Source organism: Macaca thibetana, chromosome X, assembly GCF_024542745.1.
Source record: "Macaca thibetana thibetana isolate TM-01 chromosome X, ASM2454274v1, whole genome shotgun sequence".
NCBI lineage: Eukaryota > Metazoa > Chordata > Mammalia > Primates > Cercopithecidae > Macaca > Macaca thibetana.
This window is the reverse complement of record NC_065598.1, coordinates 53,503,297-53,524,862: the sequence shown is the minus strand read 5'-3', so window position 1 is coordinate 53,524,862 and position 21,566 is coordinate 53,503,297. Positions and strand designations below refer to the sequence as shown.

Below are 21,566 nucleotides of genomic sequence, written 5' to 3'. Positions count from 1 at the left end.
ACAGTGTGTCCAGGAGGCCCCACATGGAGTCAAACAAGATTATTCTCCAACTCTAAGATCTTGTGTTTTGTTTTGTATGTGTGTATGTGTGTGTTTTTTGTTTGTTTGTTTTAAGACAGAGTCTCTGTCACCCAGGTTGAAGTGCAGTTCACTGGGGCCTCAAATTCCTGGGCTCAAGCAGTCCTCCCACCTCAGCCTCCTGAGTAGCTGAGAGCACAGGTACTTACCACCATGGCCAGCTAGTTTTTTTGTTTGTTTGTTTGTTTGTTTGAGATGGAGTCTTGCTCTGTCGCCCAGGCTTGAGTGTGTTGGCACAATCTCGGCTCACTGCAAGCTCCGCCTCCCGGGTTCACACCATTCTCCTGCCTCAGCCTCCCTAGTAGCTGGGACTACAGGTGCCCGCCACCACATCCGGTTAATTTTTTTTGTAGTTTTAGTAGAGATGGGATTTCACTGTGTTAGCCAGGATGGTCTCCATCTCCTGACTTCATGATCCGCCCACCTCGGCCTCCCAAAATGCTGGGATTACAGGTGTGAGCCACCACGCCCAGCCCATGGCCAGCTAATTTTTAAATCTTTTATAGAGATGGAGGCTTACTGCGTTGCCTAGGCTGGTCTCAAACTCCTGGATTCAAGCGATCCTCCCGCCTCAGCCTCCCAAAATGCTGGGATTACAGGCCAATTCTAAGATCTTGGAAGTAGACAACTTGTTTAGATTTCACAGGCTCACAGATGAGAGTTTGGACTTTTGAGATAAATTCAGTTTCTTTATATATAACCCACTGTCAGGCATTCTGTTATAAGCAAAAGAAAACGGACCAATAATACAAACTCAGAATAGCCAAAATAATGTTGAAAAAAAGAACAAACACTGTACAGTTTCAAAATTTACTACAAAGGTATAGTAATCAAAAACAGTGGAATAAGGATAGACATATAAATTAATGGAATTACATTTGAGTGTCCAGAAATAAACTGTGCTGTTTGTGGTCAATTAATTTTTGACAAGGATGCCAAGATAATTCAATGGGGGAAATACAGGCTTTACAACAGATGGTTGGATATTAACACGCAAAAGAATAGGTTAGACCTCTACTTCACACTATATACAAACATTAACTCAAAATATATCATAGACTTAAATGTCAGACTAAAAACTTTAAAACTCTTAGAAGACAAGAGCTATAATTCTTCATGAACTCAGATTAGGCAGTGGTTTCTTTGATATGATGCCAGAAGCATAAGTAACAAAAGGAAAAATAGGTTAGACTAGATCAAAATTTAAAATTTGTGTGCTAGAAACAAGACTACAAATAAAGTGAAAACACAACCCATAGAACGAGAGAAAATATTTGCAAACCATGTATCTGATAAGGGCCTAGTATCCATAATATATAAATAATTCTTACAACTCAAACAATTGGCTGGCCACACTGGCTCATGTGTGTAATCCCAACACCTTGGTTCACGTCTGTAATCCCAACACCTTAGGTGGCCGAGGTGTGAAAATTGCTTGAATCCAAGAGTTTGAGGCCAGTCTGGGCAACATAGCAAGACCCTACCTCTACAAAAAAATCTTTAAAAAGCAGCTAGGCGTAGCTGTGGTCCCAACTACTCTAGAGGCTGTGGTGGGAGGATTGCTTACGCCCAGGAGGTAGAGGCTGTTGTGAACCATGATCATGCCACTGCACTTCAGCCTCGGCAGCAGAGCAACACCCTGTCTCAAAAAAAAGAATTCCTACAAGTAAAGCAATAAATGATGAATAAATCGATTTTTTTAATGGGTAAAATATTTGAATAGACATTTCTCCAAAGAACATATGCAAATGTCGGCCGGGCACTATGGCTCACGCCTGTAATCCCAGCACTTTGGGAGGCCGAGGAGAGCAAGTCATGAGGTCAGGAGTTTGAGACCAGCCTGACCAACATGGTGAAACCCTGTCTCTACTAAAAATACAGAAATTAGCCAGGCGTGGTGGGGGCCTGTAATCCCAGCTACTCCGGAGGCTGAGGCAGGAGAATCGCTTGAAGCTGAGAAGGGGAGATTGCAGTGAGCAGAGATTGTACCACTGCAGTTCAGCCTGGGCAGCAGAGCGAGACTCCATCTCAAAAAAAAAAAAAAAAAAAATACAAATGTTCAATAAGCACATGAAAAAATGATCATCAGGGAAATGCAAATCATAACGACAATGAGAAACCAGTTAACACCCATTCAGGTGCTATAATCAAAAAGACAAGTGATCAGGAGTGGGAGATTTAAAAAGAAGACATCCAACAAGTGTTGAAAAGGATGTGGAGAAATTGGAACCCTCATACATTGCTGATGGGAACATCAAATGAAGACACGTGTCCACACAAAAACATGTTCACAAATGTTCATGTAGAATTATTCGTAATAGGCCGGGCACAGTGGCTCATGCCTGTAATCCCAGCACTTTGGGAGGCCGAGGTGGGTGGATCACCTGAGGTCAGGAGTTTGAGACCAGCCTGACCAACATGGTGAAACCCCGTCTCTACTAAAAATACAGAATTAGCCAGGCATGGTGGCGCATGCCTGTAGTCTCAGCTACTTGGGACGCTGAGGCAGGAGAATCGCTTGAACCCAGGAGGCAGAGGTTGCAGTGAGCCGAGACCGTGTCACTGCACTCCAGCCTGGGCAACAAGAATGAAACTCCGTCTCAAAAAAAAAAGTAATACAAAAAAATAAGCCAGGCGCAGTGGCTCACGCCTATAATCCCAGCACTTTGGGAGGCCGAGGCGGGCAGATCACGAGGTCAGGAGATTGAGACCATCCTGGCTAACATGGTGAAACCCTGTCTCTACTAAAAATACAGCCAGGCGTGGTGGGCGCCTGTAATCCCAGCTACTCAGGAGGCTGAGGCAGGAGAATGGCGTGAACCTGGGAGGTGGAGCTTGCAGTAAGCTGAGATCACGCCACTGCACTCCAGCCTGGGCGACAGAGCAAGACTCCATCTCTAAATAAATAAATAAATAAAAATAAATAAATAAAGACTGAGTCCTCCTTCAAAAAAGAAGATATAAAAAGGAGAAGATCAGTAACTGTGACTGTATCTATGTCCCAAAATACATACAATTAAAAAAACTAAGCGGGGAAATATTTGCAACAGTTAGGACACTGTTAATATTCACAATATATAAAGACTTAGGCTGGGCGCGGTGGCTCACGCCTGTAATCCCAACACTTTGGGAGTCTGAGGTGGGCGGATCACGAGGTCAGGAGATTGAGACCATCCTGGCTTACATGGTGAAACCCCATCTCTACTAAAACTACCAAAAAAATTAGCCAGGTGTGGTGGCGGACGCCTGTAGTCCCAGCTACTTGGGAGGCTGAGGCAGGAGAATGGCGTGAACCCGGGAGGCAGAGCTTGCAGTGAGCTGAGATCGTGCCGCTGCACTCCAGCCTGTGCGACAGAGTGAGACTCTGTCTCAAAGAAAAAAAAAAGTCTTAGATATCAGAATAGGTATCTAAGATAGCACAGATGGGTCAATGACAGTCTCTTCAGACTCATTTGCTTAGAAGAAACAGAAGCCATTCTAGCTCTCTCACTTTTCCTCTCTTTTTTTTTATTTTTTGGTAGAGATGGGGTCTTGCTACTCCTGGCCTCCGCCTCACAAAGTGTTGGGATTATAGGCATGAACCATCATGTCCAGCCCACTCTAGCTATCTTACTTTACGTAAAGGTATAACAGGTAGTCTCCTAGTCATCCAAGGACAAGAAAAGTAGTATACACAGGAATGGTCCTGGAAAGGCAGGAACAGAGACTGCCCACTCTCTCCTGGGCCTGCATAGGTAGCTCTTCTTTCTGCATGTGTTTTATAAGGTCAATGCATCACTTAGCTCAAATTCTGAAGACTCTGATTGGCAAGCCATGAATTGTTTCACTTGGATCAGGTATCCACTCCTTGTCCAAATAGCTGTCAGTGTTATAAAAATAGGGCTTTACGTTATCTGAGAAGGGGCATAGACAGAACAGGCAAATTAATATGTCTGTGATAGACATAGATCAGTCATAGAAGTAGATAAGTGTTTGAGAAATATATGCAACCTCATCCTTAGCAATCAAAGAAGTTTAAATAATGAGAGACTTATTTTCTGCCCATTAAATCATCAGTGATTAACGGTGACAGTCAATGTATATGCTGACAGTATATGCTGATATACTGCTGGGATAGGATGTAAATTGGGTCTGGTCTGGAAAACAATTTTGCTGTATGTATTAAGGACCTTTAGAATGAATATAACCTATGACCTAATAATTCCACTTCTAGGAATCTATGCTAAGGGAATGAATAATCAGAGATACAGGCAAGATTTAATATGTAAATATCTTTGTAGTATTATAATAAAAGAAAATATATTAATAGTAATTTACAGGAATGTTTAAGCTAACTGATATACCCACATGCTGAACATGCAGTCATTAATCATGTTTTTGAAAAGTATTTAATGAACAAAAATTTCTCATCGTATAATGTCGAGTAAAAAAAGCAAGATACGGGCCGGGCGCGGTGGCTCAAGCCTGTAATCCCAGCACTTTGGGAGGCCGAGATGGGCGGATCACGAGGTCAGGAGATCGAGACCATCCTGGCTAACACGGTGAAACCCCATCTCTACTAAGAAATACAAAAAAATAGCCGGGCGAGGTGGCGGGCGCCTGTAGTCCCAGCTACTCGGGAGGCTGAGGCCGGAGAATGGCGTGAACCCGGGAGGTGGAGCTTGCAGTGAGCTGAGATCCGGCCACTGCACTCCAGCCTGGGCTACAGAGCGAGACTCCGTCTCAAAAAAAAAAAAAAAAAAAAAAAAGCAAGATACGATATTCTGTATATAGTATGAAAAAGTTGAGAATTCAGATGCCAGGAGTAAAGAAGCCACAATCATAGCGATCTTAACAGTGCTTATATCTAAATGGTAAGATTACAAATTATTTCATTTTTTTATTTTTTAGAGACAGAGTCTCGCTCTGTGGCCCAGGCTGGAGTGCAGTGGCATGATCTCAGCTTACTGCAACCTCTGCCTCCTGGGCTCAAGCAATTCTCCTACCTCAGCCTCTCGACTAGCTGGGACTACAGGTGCACGCCACCACACCTGGCTAATTTTTGTATTTTTAGTAGAGAAGGGGTTTCACCATGTTGGTCACACTGGCCTCAAACTCCTGACCTCAAGTGATCCACCTGCCTCAGCCTCCTAAAGTGCTGGGATTACAGGCATGAGTCACCACACCTGGCCTTATTTTTCTTATTAATATTTTTTTATTTTATTACTTTTAGCCAACTCACACCATATTTTTAATTTTCTTTATGCTTTTTTACATTTTCTGAACGAGAATGAACTTAAGCTTTTTTTTTTTTTTTTTTTTTTTTTTTTTTTTTTTTTTTTTGAGACGGAGTCTCACGCTGTTGCCCAGGCTGGAGTGCAGTGGCGCGATCTCGGCTCACTGCAAGCTCCGCCTCCCGGGTTCCCGCCATTCTCCTGCCTCAGCCTCCTGAGTAGCTGGGACTACAGGCGCCCGCCACCGCGCCCGGCTAATTTTTTGTATTTTTAGTAGAGACGGGGTTTCACTGTGGTCTCGATCTCCTGACCTTGTGATCTGCCCGCCTCGGCCTCCCAAAGTGCTGGGATTACAGGCTTGAGCCACCGCGCCCGGCCAGAACTTAAGCTTTTGTAATATACTTTTGTATATAGAATAAAATTGTAAATGTTATTTAAAATTAAAAGATGTGGCCTGGCACAGTGGCTCACACCTGTAATCCCAGCACTTTGGGAGGCCGAGGCAGGCAGATCGCCTGAAGTCAGGATTTCAAGACCAGCCTGACCAACATGGTGAAACCCCATCTCTTCTTAAAATACAAAATAAGCCAGGCATGGTGACGCATGCCTGTAATCCCAGCTACTTGGGAGGCTGAGGCAGGAGAATTGCTTGAACTCGGGAGGCAGAGGTTGCAGTGAGCTGAGATGGTGCCATTGCACTCCAGCCTAGGCGACAAGAGTGAAACTCTGTCTCAAAAAACAAACAAAAAAAAGATGTGGGCTGGGAGCAGTGGCTCACGCCTGTAATACCACCACTTTGGGAGGCCGAGGCAGGCGGATCACTTGAGCTGAGGAGTTTAAAAGCAACCTGGGCAACATGACGAAACCCTAACTCTAATAAAAAATACAAAAATTATCCAGGTGTGGTGACACGAGCCTGTAGTCCCAGCTGCTCAGGAGGCCGAGGTGGGAGGATCACCTGAGCCTGGGAGATCAATACCGCAGTGATCCGTGATCACACCACTGCCCTGAGCCTGTCTCCAAAAAAAAGATGTGGAGTAAAAGGGGAGCTACCGACTATTAAAGCACATTTAAAATTTAAGTCACTATGATGCTGGCATGAGAAATAGACATGGAATAAATAGGATAGGAACAGATTTTTGTATGTATGAGAATGTAATATATGATAAAAGAAGAACTTTACCAAATTGTAAAGAAAGGATTATACCATAATTCGTTCAGTTACAAATGGTAACTAAGAGCACCTGCTGTGCCAGGCACTATGCTGAGTGCTGTTTTGGTTTTGGGGGGTTTTTTTGTTTTGTTTTGTTTTGTTTTTGAGACAAGTTCTTGCTCTGTCACCCAGGCTGGAATGCAGTGGTGGAATCTCTGCTCACTGCAGCCTTGACCTCCTGGGCTCAAGTAATTCTCTCTCCCACCTCAACCTTCTGAGTAGCTGGGACCACAGGCATGAGCCATGACTAATTTTTTTTTTTTTTTGAGATGTAGTCTTGCTGTGTCACCTAGGCTGGAGTGCAGTGGCACGATCTCGGCTCACTGCAATCTCCACCTGCTAGGTTCAAGCCATTCTCCTGCCCTCCTGCCTCAGCCTCCCCAGTAGCTGGGATTACAGGCACGCACCACCATGCCCAGCTAATTTTTGTATTTTTAGTAGAGATGGGGTTTCACCATGTTGGCCAGGCTGGTCTTGAACTCCTGACATCGTGATCCACCCACCTCGGCCTCCCAAAGTTCTGGGATTACAGGCGTGAGCCACTGTGCCTGGCTGCCATGACTAATTTTTAATAATCTTTTGTAGAGATGGGGGTCTCTACAAAAAGACTAGCCCAGGCTAGTCTTAGTGCTTTTATGTACTTTTTCTCCTTTACTTATTACAACCTTTTGAGATGTAGGTGGTGCCATCCTCATTCTAAAGATTAGCAAACTAATTCCCCCAGAGGTCCAGGGGATTTAGTTGCCCAGAGTCACATAGAAAAGGAGTAGCGGAGGCCAGGTGCAGTGGCTCACGCCTGTAATCCCAGCACTTTGGGAGGCCGAGGGAGGCAGATCACGAGGTCAGGAGATCGAGACCATCCTGGCTAACACAGTGAAACACTTGTCTCTACTAAAAATACAAAAAATTAGCCGGGCATGGTGGCGGGCACCTGTAGTCCCAGCTACTCGGGAGGCTGAGGCAGGAGAATGGCGTGAACCCAAGAGGCGGAGCTTGCAGTTAGCGGAGATCCTGCCACTGCACTCCATCCTGGGCGACAGAGCGAGACTCACTCCGTCTCAAAAAAAAAAAAAAAAAAAAGGAAAAAAGAAAAGGAGTAGTGGAACCTAGATTAGAACCAAGGATGTCAGTCTCCAAGTTTGCATTCTTTGCCATGACATACTTTGTAGCTAAAGTTCTTAGCAAGGTACCTAGAATATCAGAGGCATTTAGTAAATGTTATTCTTATGTATAACTTATAGTTTGCTGCATATATTAAAGCTTGTATGTAATATTTGTAGTAATGTAACACTGATAGCAATAATAAAGCTGTCATCATTAAAATTGAGGAAATTCCTTGGGAATAAGTAATGCTGTTATTTTCCAGGGAAAATCCCCAGTGGAATCATATAATTCCAAAAATCGCACATGATGAAGCATCAATAAATATTGGTTGATTTAATAATTATTTCCTGCTGCCCCATTTCTGAGCCTCTCACTCCTGTGACTCATTAGACCCTACATTCTGTCTCATAATTCATTCAAGAGTAGTTGAATAGTAGGGCGGGCCCAAAGATGGAGCTAGCATTTCCTTATAAATATCCTGACATTGACTTATTAGTTCAGAAAACATCTATTAAGCATCCACTCTGGCATGTAGTCTATTAAGGTTAGAGAGACATTTAAAATTGCAAATTAACATTAAACTACAAACCAAACAAAAAGCTCCAATCCCTAGGAAATTAAATGTTCCCTCCTCTGTGGAGCCTTATCTAGATTCTCTGAGGTAAATTTAGTCACTGACTCAGAGCACCCAGAACAATCTGTTCAGCTTCTAAAATCACACCCCTTGCATTGTGTTAGTCTTTCTGTGAGTTCGCTGTTCTCCCACACTTGGCTCCTTTAGGTCAATTTTTCTTGCACAGTGGTTCAGGATATGACTGGTAAAATTCTGCTTTGAAGGATTTTTGTTGAGTTTTGTCTTGTTTTGTTTTTGGCTTGGCATGACCTGATTAATGCATCAGTCGCTCTTCCAATAAATATTTATTAATACCTATTCTATGCCATGTACTTGGCTAGATAGTTCATAATAAATAAAGGATAATAAACACAAACAAAGGCAAACAGGCAAGATCCTAGACCTCATGGGAACTCATATGGGCACTTAAAAAGAATGTGTTTTCTTTGTATTAAGTCAGTCAAGTATTTAAACCTTATTTATTGTACTATTCAAATCTTCTGCAAATTTAAATGTATTTTAGGTATGGTTTACATATTATAGCTTAATAGTGGTATATAAAAGTTTCGCACTGTACTTGCATTTGTGTTCATTTTCTTCTATTTTTGCTTTACATTTTGCCAATGAAATAAGATGGAAAGGTTAAAAATGAAAGAATGGGCAAAGGTAAATCAAGGAACTATAAATCCAAAAAAAGAAACAATATTAATAACCAGAGCCAGTCATTATCAAACCAGTCCTTCTGACAATCCTACAGTGTCTTCCTACAATTTCGGGATGAAGATCCAAATTCCTTAATCCTGTTTTTGAGTCTCTGTTCTCTGGTCTACTTTCTTTTTTATTTCCCCCACACACACAATTTCTTCTTTGTTGTCATCTTCTTCATCGTCATTGTTTCCTCCTCCTCCTCCTCCTTCTCTCTCCCCCCTCCCCCCACATTCTGTCTCCCACACTAGAGTACAATGGCATAATCTCGGCTCATTATAACCCCCGCCTCCCAGGTTAAAGCGATTGTCCTACCTCAGCCTCCTGAGTAGCTGGGATTACAGGCGCCCGCCACCACACTCGGCTAATTTTTGTAATTTTAGTAGAGACTGGGTTTCACCACATTGGCAAGGCTGGTCTCAAACTCCTGGCCTCAAGTGATCTGCCCGCCTCAGCCTCCCAAAGTGCTATGATTACAGGCATGAGCCACCGCACCCAACCTTTTTTTTTTTCATTCTTTTCTTTAGCAACTCTATTTAATCCTCACAACCACCCTGTAAAAAGAGCAGGGCAAATTTTATTATCCCCATTTGGTAGATGAAGAAACCCAAGGCTCAGAAAGGTTAAATAATTTGTCCATAGCTATCAACTAGTAGGTGGAGGAACCAACACTCAAATTCAGATCTTCTGTCTCCAAAATGCATGCTCTTTCCATTAAAACATTCTGGGCTTTTATGTGAACTTCACTTATCCTGGGCCATGTCTTGAGTACCATGATATGGTTCATGACCGCACCTTCCACCACCTGAAGCCCTCAGTGTTCCTCAGGCTGCCGCCAATCTGGCCTACTTGCTAATCTTGCCTCCTGTCACTCCAAACATGCTTAACTTGAGCAATATGGAAGCTGGTGCATTGTGCTGAACCACACCTTCAGGCCTTCACACATCATACTCTTCACTCAACCTGGAGCATCCTTTCCCCACCTTTTGTCTCACTAAATTCTACAGGCCCTTTGAAACTGAACTCTTGCTGATTTTTCTCAGGATGCCATCTCTCACCTTTACAGTCATGGCCCTCTTCTATGCTCTCATAGCAAGCACTCTGTGCATTCTTCCATCTTGGTACTTAACACACTGTCCTGTCATTATCAATGTACATGACTGTTTCCTCTACCACCCAGACTGGAAGTAACGAAAGCAGAGATTCTTTTTCCTTCATTCAGTTAGTATTGCCAAAATCTAGCCAAGTACTGGCTCATGATAGGTTCTTAACTTCATAAGTTTTTGTGACATGAATAAGTGAGCTTTTGTGGCCTAATAGCAGTGCTTTTATTTTCTAGGTACATGGTTCAGTGGCCTGGTGGCCGAATCCTGCATCGCCATGAGCTAGACACCTTCCTTGCACAGGCAGTGTCTACCCAGCTTTATGAACCAGATCGACTCCAAGAACTCAAGGTGATTTCATGTACCCTCATTTAAGTTTTCTTTTATGAGCCTATAGCACTACTTGAGGTCTTTTTTTTTTTTTTTTTTTTTTGCCTGAAGCTGAGGAAAATAGTAAGTTCTGCAGGTAACTGTTTGATTTACTTTAGCCAAATATTTATGTCTATGAATAAAGCCAAGATGTGCCTGCTACACTACTCTCATACTGATAAATGAGAATGGACAGAAAAGATGGATATTATGCAAGGAAAATAAATCTTGGCCCATAGACCATGGCAAGGGTTCTGACTCTTACAAGATACACTATAAGGGACATATCCTGGTGTCCCCTGCTTGTGTCTATTTACTCAGACACATCTCCTTTTAGTGATAGGTACTGAGTTTTAAGTAGAAGTATAGGAAAGCATAAGGAAGAAAATAAACCCAGAAAATAGACCTTGGGCAGGTTACTTAACCTCTCTAGCTTCAGTTTCCTTACTTGTACAATTGTATATTAGTTCATTTTGTGTTGCTATAAAAGAATACCTGAGACTAGGTAATTTATAAAGAAAAGAGGTTTATTGAGTCCATTGTTCTGAAGACTGTACAAAAAACATGGTGCCAGCATCTACTCAGCTTCTGGTCAGGTTCTCAGGAAGCTTCTACTCATGATAGAAGGTGAGGGGAATAAGACAAGAGGAGCCAGCGTGTCACATGGTGAGACAGGGCACGTAAGAGAGAAGGGCAGCCGTGCTGTAATCCCAGCACTTTGGGAGGCTGAGATGGGCAGATCATGAGGTCAGGAGTTCGAGACCACCCTGGCCAACATGGTGAAACCCTGTCTCTACTAAACATACAAAAATTAGCCGGGCGTGATGGCAGGGCACCTGTAATCCCAGCTACTCGGGAGGCTGAGGCAGTAGAATTGTTCGAACCCGGGAGGTAGAGATTGCAGTGAGCCGAGATCATGCCACTGCACTCCAGCCTGGGCAACAAGAGCAAAACTCTGTCTCAAAAAAAAAAAAAAAAAAAAAAAAAATGAAGGGCAAGGTGCTGGGCTCTTTCTAACAATCAGTTCTTGCATGAACTAATAGAGTGAAAACTCGCTCATTACCACAGGGAGGGCAACAAGCATTCATGAGGGATCTGCCCCCATGACCCAGACACCTCCCACTAGGTTCCATCTACAACATTGGGGATCACATTTTAACATGCAATTTGGAGGGGTCACATATCCAACTATGTCAGTTTGTGAGGATACTATGTAAAATAATCCATGTAAAACCCCTAGAACAGTGTCTTTTTTTTTTTTTTTTTTTTTTTTTTTTTTTTTTTTTTTTTTTTGAGATGGAATTTCCCTCTTGTTGCCTAAGCTGGAGTGTAATTGGTGCAAATCTCGGCTCACCACAACCTCCACCTCCCAGGTTCAAGCGGTTCTCCTGTCTCAGCCTCCCAAGTAGCTGGGATTACAGGCATGCGCCACCACGCCTGGTTAATTTTGTATTTTTAGTAGAGACAAGGTTTCTCTGTTGGTGGGACTGGTCTCGAATTCCTGACCTCAGGTGATCCACCCACCTTGGCCTCCCAAAGTGCTGGGATTACCGGCGTGAGCCACCACACCCGGCCAGTGTCTCACATATTCTATATACACAGTACTCAATAAATGTAGCCATTAATGCATTAATCCCTCCCTTGACTTTAGTAACCTTGTTCCTTTGAGCACCCAAGGTAAACTAGAAGATCAAGTTCAATAAGACTTGCAAAATCTTAAGTGAGGTCAACTAAGGAAAGATGAGACAGACTCAAGACAACCGAATGCTTGCTTTTTGCAGTAAATGTAGTATTGCTTGTCCTAGAATAACTGCTCGTGCTAAACCACACCTAGGAGGGGACCTGCAAACACTTTCCTGTTAAAGCTGTCTTCTAATACAGTGGCTTGAGATAACCACTGTGGGAATTTTGAGGTTTTTTTGCAGTCTTCTGTCATACATTTTTTACGTAGTTGAGGTAGTATTTATGTAATTATATATTGTGGCTTTTTTCCATTTCACATAGCACATATTTTCTGTGTCTTAAAAATTTTAATAAATAATATTTTATCATATGGATGTATAAAATATTGGCAACTTAGGTGGTTTTCAGTTTTACTCTGTTATGTGTTGTCTTACTCCATTTAGAGTTGCTGTAAAGGAATACCTGAAGCGGGGTAATCGGTAAAGAGGTTTTTTCTGAGACAGAGTCTCACCCTGTCACTCAGGCTGGAGTGCAGTGGCATAATCTCAGCTCACTGCAACCTCCACCTCCTGAGTTCAAGCGATTCTCCTGCCTCAGCCTCTTGAGTAGCTGGGATTACAGGCAAATGCCACCATGACCAGATAACTTATTTTAGTAGAGACAGGGTTTTGCCATGTTGGCCAGGCTGGTCTCAAACTCCTGGCCTCAAGCAATCTACCCACCTCAGCCTCCCAAAATACTGGGATTACAGGAATGAGCCACTACACCCGGTAAAGAAAAGAATTTTCTTTGGTTCACAGTTTTTCAGGCTGTACAAGAAACATGGTGTTGGTATCTGCAAGTTTAATTTCTAACTCAACAAATGTGAACGTTTTCAGGGTTCTTCATACATATTGCTTAATTGTAATATACATTTCTTTTTTTTTTTCCTTTTTTTTGGGGGGGATGGAGTCTTGCTCTGTTGCCCAGGCTGGAGTGCAGTGGCGCAATCTCAGCTCACTGCAACCTTCACCTCCCAGGTTCAAGTGATGCTCTCACCTCAGCCTCCTGAGTAACTGGAACTACAGATGCCCACCACCACGCCTGGCTAATTTTTGTATTTTTAGTAGAGACGGGGTTTCACCATGTTGGCCAGGCTGGTCTCGAACTCCTGACCTCAGGTGATCCGCCTGCCTCGGCCTCCCGAAGTGCTGGGATTACAGGCGTGAGCCACTACACCTGGTCATGTAATATACATTTTTTACCAGCTTTATATGATTGCCCATTTATTTCACTGCATCAGCAGCAGCAGCATTGAGTGTTCTTTCAGCCTTTACTTTGTAAATTTTTTTCTAATTTGACAGGTGAAAATAAAAATGTCTCAGGTTGGTGTCTTTAATGTTGTAATGAGTACCTTTCAAATCATCTTAGGGGAAAGACATGGATAGAAGCTGCTTATGCACTGAGATGTCTACATTGAATGACAGCATGTTCAAATTTAACTGGAAGAATCAACATGACAGGAATAAGAGTAAATGTTACCAAGAATAGTAGTTTCTTAATAGTAATATTTCATCTGTGGTGGTTTCAGATTGAGAAACTGGATGCCCGAGGGATCCAGCTTGCTGCCCTCTTCATGAGTGGAGTCGACACAGCTCTGTTTGCTAATGATGCCTGTGGCCAGCCAGTCCCTTGGGAGCATTGCTGTCCATGGATTTACTTTGATGGCAAGCTGTTCCAGAGCAAGCTAATTAAAGCAGGCCGAGAGCGAGTATCTCTGGTTGAGCTCTGTGATGGCCAGGTACCAGCATGTCAGGCTGCTAAGGACTAGCTCTGATCTCCTGTGGGAGTGAACGGGCAGGGAGGGGAAAGGAGCAGACATATTGGAGAGGGATGGGGCGGAAGCAGGAGACTATGTCTCACTTTAACCTGACTTAAGTCAACAGTGGTCCCAAAGGCCCATAGTCTGATATGTACATGTTGTAAAATTTTATGTTGGAAAGTTTTTTTTAATGAGCTTGAAGTTTTCATATCCTTTTTCTTACTCTGAGTATTTCTTATCCATGGAATATTCAGATATACTATATACCTTCCCTCCAACTCAGGATTTCATTTCTCTTATTTACAAAAACTGTCTGTCTCTTTTGCAAGCAATTTTTTTTTTTTTTTGTAAAGGAGCTGTGTTTGGAAACAGAAGAGGATAGTAAAGTTGATGATAGAGTAGAAGCAGAGGATTTTTTTTTTTTTTTTTTTTTAAGACGGAGTCTCGCTCTGTCGCCAGGCTGGAGTGCAGTGGCGTGATCTCGGCTCACTGCAACTTCCGCCTCCCAGGTTCACGCGATTCTCCTGCCTCAGCCTCCCCAGTAGTTGGGACTACAGGCATGCACCACCAGGCCCAGCTAATTTTTGTATTTTGAGTAGAAACGGGATTTCACCATGTTGGCCAGGATGGTCTCAATCTCTTGACCTTGTGATCCACCTGCCTCAGCCTCCCAAAGGGATTTTTTTTAATGAAACATTGGGAAGATGAGGGGAGGCAAGGGAAAGGAAACCTTACTTAACTCCTTTATCCATTTTGGTGGGGAAAAGAGCTGAGGGACTAGAGCAGGGGATGGCAGACTACCCAGCACACCTCCTGTTTTTTGTCACTATCCATAGTTTTTTGCGCTGTCCATAGTGCTACAAACCACCTGTTTTTTGTAATACAGACCACCCTCTGTTTTTGTAAATAAAATGTTATTGGAACACAGCCACATTCATTCATCTACATACCATCTATGACTTCTTTCTTTTTTTTTTTTTTTTTGAGACAGATTCTCACTTTGTCGCCCAGGCTGGAGTGCAGTGGTGCAATGTTGGCTCACTGCAACCTCCGCTTCCCAGGTTCAAGTGATTCTCCTGTCTCACCCTCCCAGGTAGCTGGGACTACAGGTGCACGCCACCATGCTTGGCTAATTTTTTTTGTATTTTTAGTAAAGACGGAGTTTCATCACATTGGTCAGGCTGGTCTCAAACTCCTGACCTCAGGTGATCCACCTGCCTTGGCCTCCCAAATTGCTGGGACTACAGGCGTGAGCCACCACGCCTGGCCTATGACTGCTTTCATGTTACAGTAGCCGAGTGGAATAATTGTGACAGAGACAATATAGCCTACAAAGCCTAAAATATTTACTATCTAACCCTTTTCAGAAGAAGTTTGCAGACCTCTGGACTAGAGGTATCAGGATCTCCAATCTTGGATATGGGGGAGAAGGTTAAAAGGCTTTTTATTTGTCAGATTTTTATTTTCTCTTTTATCTAATTCTGTTACATCTCCCTTAGAAGTGACCCAGCCCAATGCCAGCCATGTAATAGACCATCAGTAATTCTTATTGTTAAATTTGTCTTCCTTGACCTAGTCAATGTACATCACAAGCCCTGAGTCAGAACTCATATGGTAGTATGATGTCATGTAAAGAGTCAGGGCTTTGGTGCCAGACAGGCTTCCTGAGTGTGTAGCTTTGAGCCCTTTAACGACAGACCTCAGTTCACTTAATGGGAATAGAATTGTGAGACTGTACCTAGAGTGCCCCATGCTGGGCCTAAAACATGGGACAAGTTCGAAAAATGGCAGCTGCTATTATTACTCTTCCTCATTTGAAGGCTGACCTGGCAACCAAAGTGGAAAAGATGAGACAGAGCATCCTTGAAGGAATCAACATGAATCATCCACCGCCTTCTGCTCTACTTCCGTCACCTACTTTTGTGCCTCCTATGGTGCCCTCTCTCTACCCTGTTTCACTTTATTCCCGAGCTATGGGCTCCATGCCACTTCCCCCTCAAGGGAGGAGCCGGGGATTTGCAGGTCAGTACCTAAGAATGAGGTATTTACCATCCTCAATTTATGTCATAATAATCTATCCAGTCATTATTGTCAATAATAGGATCAACAGTTTCACATATATCTCATCTCATTGACTTTTTTTTTTTAAAGATGGAGTTTCACTCTTGTCACCCAGGCTGGAGTGCAATGGTGTGATCTCGGCTCATTGTAACCTCCACCTCCTGGGTTCAAGCGATTCTCCTGCCTCAGTCTCCTGAGTAGCTGAGATTACAGGCATGTGCCACCACACCTGGCTAATTTTGTATTTTTAGTAGAGATGGAGTTTCACCATGTTGGTCAGGCTGGTCTCGAACTCCTGACCTCAGGTGATCCACCCGCCTCAGCTTCCCAAAGTGCTGGGATTACAGGCGTGAGCCACAGCGCCCAGCCTCATCTCATTTATATTCTGTGCTATGTAGTTTGAAGAGCAGCTTATGTCCATTTTGACTTCTAAGACCACTCTTCATAGAGGTACTTGGTTCCCAGGGATTTGACTCTCACCAACCAAACTCATGAAGTGACTGATGTGGAAACCAGAACCCACTTTATTACTTTAGAGAACTGTAAGTCATATGGACCGGCTCTTCATGGTTGCTGTCCGTTCATTCCTTCCCTATAGGCAATGCACACAGGAGCTTGCAGGAAGCTCAGTGAGAGTAAACGGCCAGTGCTGGTAGACAATAGTAGCTTGATGTATCCATTTCCACTCTGGGAATATACTTGACACATTTCCCTTCCTTCAGCTCCAGAAGCATGGAGAGAAATATGTCACCATCCATGCCACCAGAGGATTGCAGTTTAGTGAGGAAAACAAACATGCACACACACACACATATGTACACACCAACATATGCATAAATTACGGTGGCACCTGAACTACAGCTTAATGATGAATACATAATCATGCCTAGGTTGCTCAGATACTGATCCTGATAATTCAGACAATCTGTCCTGTGGTGAAACAAGATTTTTTTTTTTTTTTTTTTTTTTTTGAGACAGGGTCTCCCTCTGTCCACAGCCCGGCTAATTTTTGTATTTTTAGTAGAGACGGGATTTTACCATATTCGTCAGGCTAGTCTCGAACTTCCATCCTCAGGTGATCTGCCCACCTTGGCCTCCCAAAGTGCTAGGATTACAGGCGTGAGCCACGGCACCTGGCAGTGAAACAGGATATTTTAGTGGAGACATTTTATCATAAAATAGCAAGATTCTGTGATTGGGTCAGAGTGTCATTGCTGTGGTTGAAGGTGTTTGTTACCTATTGCTCCTCCCTTTAAAAGTAATAAAGCTGGAAGTTGAAGTTAGTTTTTCAGGGTGACAAAATTCAGTATGGGTGGTTAGCTCAAGGCTGGGCTTAGATGAACAGTGTGAAAGTCTGCTCTGGTAACTCCCTGTTCAGTCAGATCATGATCAAGTCTTAAAAACCAGGGAGCCAGCCAGTCCATCCCTTTCAGATGACTTTACAGATCCTTTCTCTGTTTTTTTTTTTTTTTTTTTTTTTGAGACGGAGTCTCGCTCTGTAGCCCAGGCTGGAGTGCAGTGGCCGGATCTCAGCTCACTGCAAGCTCCGCCTCCCGGGTTCACGCCATTCTCCGGCCTCAGCCTCCCGAGTAGCTGGGACTACAGGCGCCCGCCACTTCGCCCGGCTATTTTTTTGTATTTCTTAGTAGAGACGGGGTTTCACCGTGTTAGCCAGGATGGTCTCGATCTCCTGACCTCGTGATCCGCCCATCTCGGCCTCCCAAAGTGCTGGGATTACAGGCTTGAGCCACCGCGCCCGGCCCTTTCTCTGTTCTTTATGTGTTGATTTTATTTTGTAAGTCTCAAAAGACAGCCTTAATTAAAGCCAGGTTCTCGGAAGGTCACCACTGCCTTACCTACCAGTGATGCTTAGTCTCCAGTTACTGGTGGTTCACAAGGAGCCTCTTGCCTCCTGAAAGCCCACAGTAGGATCCTCAAATGCAAGTCTTTCTTGTCCCTCTTAAAAGTAACTAGCACTCTGCAGGGCGCGGCGGCTCACGCCTGTAATCCCAGCACTTTGGGAGGCGGAGGCGGGCGGATCACGAGGTCAGAAGATAGAGACCACCCTAGCTAATACGGTGAAACCCCGTCTCTACTAAAAATACAAAAAAAAAATTAGCCAGGCCTGGTGGTGTGCGCCTGTAGTCCCAGCTACTCGGAGGCTGAGGCAGGAGAATGGCATGAACCCGGGAGGCGGAGCTTGCAGTGAGCCGAGATGGCGCCACTGCACTCCGGCCTGGGCGACAAAGCGAGACTCCGTCTCAAAAAAAAAAAAAAAGTAACTAGCACTTTAGGCAGGGAGCAGTGGCTCATGCCTGTAATTCCAGCTCATTGGGAGGCCAAGGTGGGCAGATCACTTGAGGTCAGGACTTCCAGACAGGCCTGGCCAACGTGGTGAAACCCTGTCTCTACAAAAAATATAAAAATTAGCCGGGCATGGTGGCTGGCACCTGTCTGTAATCCCAGCTACTCGGGAGACTGAGACACAATAATCGCTTGAACCCGGGAGGCAGAAACTGCAGTGAGCCAAGATCGCACCACTGCACTCCAGCCTAGGAGACATGGCGAGGCTCTGTTTCAAACAAACAAAAAGGTAACTAGCACTCTAGTTCCTTGGACTCTCAAATTTTATAAAGTTTTGTATAAATGAAGGACTCTTTTTTGTGTGTGTGTGTGGATACAGGTTCTCACTTTGTTGCCCAGGCTGGAGTGCAGTGGTACAATCACGGCTTACTGCAGCCTCGACTTCCTGGGCTCAAGTGATTTGCTCACCTCAGCCCCGTGAATAGCTGGAACTACAAACACGCACCAACATGCCTAGCTAATATTTTTGTGTGTGTGTGGAGATGGGGTCTCACTGTGTTGCCCTGGCTGGTCTTGAACTAGGCTCAAGCGATCCTGCCTGCCTCAGCTTCCCAAAGTGCTGGGATTACAGGTGTGAGCCACCATGCCTGTCCTAAATGAAGTACTCTTTACTAACAACCTGCTAAATGAGTTAAGGGTTCATTTGGTTTCTTGTCATAAACTAAAATTAAAGGCTTAGTAGAACTCCATATTCTGTAAAGGCTTATTTTTGTGCTAAATTATAAAACTCACTGTGCTTGTGACTTAGTTCTGATTTTCAATTGTTGCTGTTCTTGGTTTTTTGTTTTTTTTTTTTCTTTTGAGATGGACTTTCGCTCTGTCACCTAGGCTGGAATGCAGTGGCGCCATCTCCGCTCACTGCAACCTCCACCTCCCAGGTTTAATCAATTCTCCTGACTCAGCCCCCTGAGTAGCTGGGACTACAGGCATGTGCCACCACGCCTGGCTAATTTTTTTGTATTTTTGGTAGGGACAGGATTTCACCATGTTGGTCAGGCTGGTCTTGAACTCCTGACCTCAAATGATTCACCCACCTTGGCCTCCAAAAGTGCTGGGATTACAGGCATGAGCCACCATGCCCAGCCTATTCTTGCTTTTTAAGTATAAATTACTGTTAGTTTAGTTTCATTATTTTCAGTTTAGTTTGGTTATTTGGCTAATCCTACGATCTGTAATGATGTATATTTGTATCAAAAGTAGTTTAGGACTGGGCACTGTGGCTCAAGCCTGTAATCCCAGCACTTTGAGAGCCCGAGGCGGGTGGATCACTTGAGGTCAGGAGTTCGACACCAGCCTGGCCAATATGGTGAACCCCTGTCTCTACTAAAAATACAAACATTAGCTGGGCCTGGTGGCATGCGCCTGTAGTCCCAGCTACTCAGGAGGCTGAGGCAGGAGAATCACTTGAACCCGGGAAGTAGAGGTTGCAGTTAGCCAAGATCGCACCATTGCACTCCAGCCTGGGTGTCACAGTGAGACTGTGTCTCAAAAAACAAAAAAAAAAAGGTAGTTTAGGTTTGTGATTTTCTTTTTTTTTTTTTTTTTTTGAGACGGGGTCTCGCTCTGTCGCCCAGGCTGGAGTGCAGTGGCGCGATCTCGGCTCACTGCAAGCTCCACCTCCCGGGTTTACGCCATTCTCCTGCCTCAGCCTCCCGAGTAGCTGGGACTACAGGCGCCCGCCACCTCGCCCAGCTAGGTTTTTGTATTTTTTAGTAGAGACGGGGTTTCACCGTGTTCGCCAGGATGGTCTCGATCTCCTGACCTCGTGATCCGCCCATCTCGGCCTCCCAAAGTGCTGGGATTACAGGCTTGAGCCACCGCGCCCGGCCAGGTTTGTAATTTTCTGATAACTAGATGTTAAGACATTCATTCTCTCAACAAATACTGAATGCCTACTATATGCTAGGCTCTGTGATTAAAAAATGAATCACCTGTACCATACTTGCTAAAGTAGATGTGTACAGATCTTCGGCCCTCCTCACTGAATGTGCTTCCATCATGACACCTTTCTGTTATCACAGAGTTTCTTTTTTTTTTTTTTTTTTTTTTGAGACAGAGTCTTGCTCCATCGCCCAGGTTGGAGTGCAGTGGCGTGAACTTGGCTCACTGCAACCTCCACCTCCCGGGTTCAAGCGATTCTCCTGCCTCAGCTTCCTGAGTAGCTGGGACTACAGGCACAGGCTACCACACCCAGCTAATTTTTGTATTTTTAGTAGAAACAAGGTTTCCCCATGTTGGCCAGGCTGGTCTCAAACTCCTGGCATTACAGGCATGAGCCACCATGCCCTGCCACAGAGTCTTTTTATCAGAGAGAGATGGAAATAAGAAGAGTAGGTGGTGGGTTGTAGGATCTTTTGTCCACCTCTTATCCTGCCTTGTACTTACAATACTTTTTTCTTCTTTTTTTTTTTTTTTTTTTTTTTTGGAGACAGAATCTTACTCTTTCACCCAGGCTGGAGTGCAGTGGCATAGTCTCAGCTCACTGCAACCTCCACCTCCTGGGTTCAAGTGATTCTTGTGCCTCTGCCTCCCCAGTAGCTGAGATTGCAGGCACGCACCACGGTGCTTGGCTAATTGTTTGTATTTTTAGTAGAGACAGGGTTTCACCATGTTGGCTAGGCTGGCTCTGGAACTCCACTCCTGACTTCAAGTGGTCCACCCGACTCGGCCTCCCAAAGTTTTGGGATTACAGGCGTGAGCCACCACACCTGCCCCATTACCACCATTCTTTCTGTCTTGCCAGGTCTCCATCCAATCCCACCCCAAGGAGGAAAACTGGAGATTGCTGGAATGGTTGTGGGCCAGTGGGCTGGCAGCAGATCCTCCAGGGGCCGAGGATCCTTCGGCATGCAAGTGGTTTCTGTCGGTGGGCCAGGAAAGGGGTATGTATCCAAATAGGTTGGTATGAGCTAGTCCCCTTGGGAAAATGCCTATGTATCCTTGGGAAAATGCCTAGGTATTAAATCCTTCTATTAAAGCAAGAAGTACTAACTAGGCCAGGCGCGGTGGCTCAAGCCTGTAATCCCAGCACTTTGGGAGGCCGAGACGGGCGGATCACGAGGTCAGGAGATCGAGACCATCCTGGCGAACACGGTGAAACCCCGTCTCTACTAAAAAATACAAAAAAACTAGCCGGGCGAGGTGGCGGGCGCCTGTAGTCCCAGCTACTCGGGAGGCTGAGGCAGGAGAATGGCGTAAACCCGGGAGGCAGAGCTTGCAGTGAACTGAGATCCGGCCACTGCACTCCAGCCTGGGCGAC

The 21,566-nt window shown here is 44.4% G+C and overlaps 4 protein-coding genes across 33 annotated transcripts in view; 2 read left to right on the top strand and 2 right to left on the bottom strand.

Moving 5' to 3' along the window:
* The window catches only part of TSR2 (TSR2 ribosome maturation factor), a 1,158,091-nt gene that overhangs the window by 350,206 nt on the left and 786,319 nt on the right, over positions 1 to 21,566 (bottom strand). The gene's annotated exons all lie outside the window — the stretch shown is intronic.
* HUWE1 (HECT, UBA and WWE domain containing E3 ubiquitin protein ligase 1) overlaps positions 1 to 21,566 on the top strand; it is a 650,778-nt gene that overhangs the window by 85,892 nt on the left and 543,320 nt on the right. The window lies entirely within an intron of this gene.
* Positions 1 to 21,566, bottom strand: part of GNL3L (G protein nucleolar 3 like) — a 517,777-nt gene that overhangs the window by 477,262 nt on the left and 18,949 nt on the right. The gene's annotated exons all lie outside the window — the stretch shown is intronic.
* Positions 1 to 21,566, top strand: part of FAM120C (family with sequence similarity 120C) — a 120,946-nt gene that overhangs the window by 86,203 nt on the left and 13,177 nt on the right. The window contains exons 11-14 of one of the 2 annotated variants that reach the window (XM_050776856.1): positions 10,266 to 10,380; positions 13,652 to 13,861; positions 15,703 to 15,904; positions 21,051 to 21,189. In XM_050776856.1, the coding sequence (XP_050632813.1) occupies positions 10,266 to 10,380; positions 13,652 to 13,861; positions 15,703 to 15,904; positions 21,051 to 21,189 (666 nt within the window). The remainder of the gene's footprint in view (positions 1 to 10,265; positions 10,381 to 13,651; positions 13,862 to 15,702; positions 15,905 to 21,050; positions 21,190 to 21,566) is intronic. The other variant, XM_050776857.1, reaches the window with a different exon arrangement.